At 38.8% G+C, this 1840-nt stretch overlaps 1 protein-coding gene across 1 annotated transcript; it reads right to left on the reverse strand.

The window, feature by feature from the left end:
- On the reverse strand, positions 1 to 915 carry LOC127797844 (basic leucine zipper 43-like). Its single transcript, XM_052331004.1, has one exon. The coding sequence runs from the start codon at positions 810 to 812 to the stop codon at positions 216 to 218; it is 597 nt and encodes a 198-aa protein (XP_052186964.1). The 5' UTR covers positions 813 to 915; the 3' UTR covers positions 1 to 215.
- Between the last annotated feature and the right edge of the window lie 925 nt (positions 916 to 1840).

Below are 1840 nucleotides of genomic sequence, written 5' to 3' on the forward strand. Positions count from 1 at the left end.
TTTTCACATACTAATTTTCAGTGAGAAGGCATGAAAATTAATTAACCAACCACCATGTAATTCTGTGACAATGACATGGTTAAAAGCATGTTATTGCACCATTTCTTCTTGTACCGCTCACTCATCATACACCACATGAAGGAGAAGGTCTAAAAGAACTCTTCCCTAACAAAGGCACTAAAAGTTAACTAAACAAAAGTGGTTCAATTTATTGTCTAGTGAAGCAGATTTGCGGCCATGGTGGCCAGGGACTGGATTGAATATTCAGCTCTGAGATGAGCTGTGTTGCAGGTCAGCTCCTCCAGGTCTCGAGTCACAGCTGGGTGAGAAACTGGGATCTGGAGATCACTGAGCATTTGCCGAAGATCCGAAGTCTCCTCCTTGAGCCTGGCATTCTCTTGCACAACCTTGTCATGGCACTCACACACCTGGTTGAGCCTGTCCATGAGGCTGTGATTCTCAGTTCTAAGCCTCGACACCTGTGACCTTAGCTCGTCAAGGTGCATCTGTTTTCGCATGCGCGATCGTCGAGCCGACTCCCGGTTCGATATCATCCTTCTCTGACGCCTCTCGTCTATGGCGCTCAGCTGCTGCTCTTCTGCTTCATCTGAGGTTGAATAGTTGCTGAGGGAAGTCGACTGTGGAGTGAACTGGTCATGGAGTAGAGGAGGGGAGAGCTGATAGTTTGGAAAACTGTTATTTTGGAAGTTGAAAGATGGGATGGTGTTGATGCTTTGAATCATGGGAAAGTTGGGTTGAAACTGGGACTCTGTAGCCAGGTACTGGATTGCTGCAAATTCTGATGGAACCATACTGATGAACTAATAATATATCAGAGAGATGAATAATATATCAGAGAGATGATGTTTGGAAGCTTAATTGGTCTTCTTCTGAGATGGCAGGGGATGGTAGAATGAGGGCTGGAGGGGTTTTATAGGAGGAGAAGGCCAAATTAGTGGGTAACAAAGTGGAGAGTAGTACTCTCAGGTGTGCTGACGGGAGCTCAAAACTAATATATATATATATATATATATATGATGCGGATAATGTTAAAAGGGTGTCCCAAGTACATGAAATTTCTAGTTTTACGAGGGGTGACTCAGATTTATTTTATCTATATGCAATTACTCTTTTACTCTTTCGACGCTATTTTTGGTTTAAATATGTGACATATTAATTAAAAAAAAATAATATTGGCATTATTATTAAGATTTCTCCTTAACATAGATAATGTCTATACAACTATAAAATATTGTATCTTATAATCATTATTATGATTCATAAAATGAAATAAACTACTTAATTACATATTGTTACTTTTAGCATGTTATTCTTTCATTTGTTGTTATATAAAAATGCCCTCAACCATTTATGTTATTATTATGTTTAAAAGTTGCAAACATGAAACATGAGGGATGTGGATGATGGGCCATTGTAGGATGATGATGATGATGGCATGCATGGGTGCATGCACATGTATTTCATCATTCCAGGAGCATCCAATGGATTAGTGGATAATGCGATGGGTATTGGATAATCATCAAACATCGGATGTAATCCTAACCATAAGTTTTAAGACGTGGGGAGAATAATTATTGGGATGGGGAATGCTTTGGAAGAAGAAGAAGAAGAAGAAGAGGAAGAAGAAGCAGAAGAATGGGAATTAGAATTAATGAGATATGGTGTGTAAAAAGTCAATCTTGGAAGATTTATTCTTGGGAATAGTCTATTTTTAGAATCATATTAAACTCTGTTTCAGCCAATGAACACCTAATGATTGATGACGAAATGTAGGTCAGTTGTAAAAGGGGGAGAAATTGTTTAATCAGAAGGAATTTGT

Source organism: Diospyros lotus, chromosome 3 (assembly GCF_014633365.1).
Source record: "Diospyros lotus cultivar Yz01 chromosome 3, ASM1463336v1, whole genome shotgun sequence".
NCBI lineage: Eukaryota > Viridiplantae > Streptophyta > Magnoliopsida > Ericales > Ebenaceae > Diospyros > Diospyros lotus.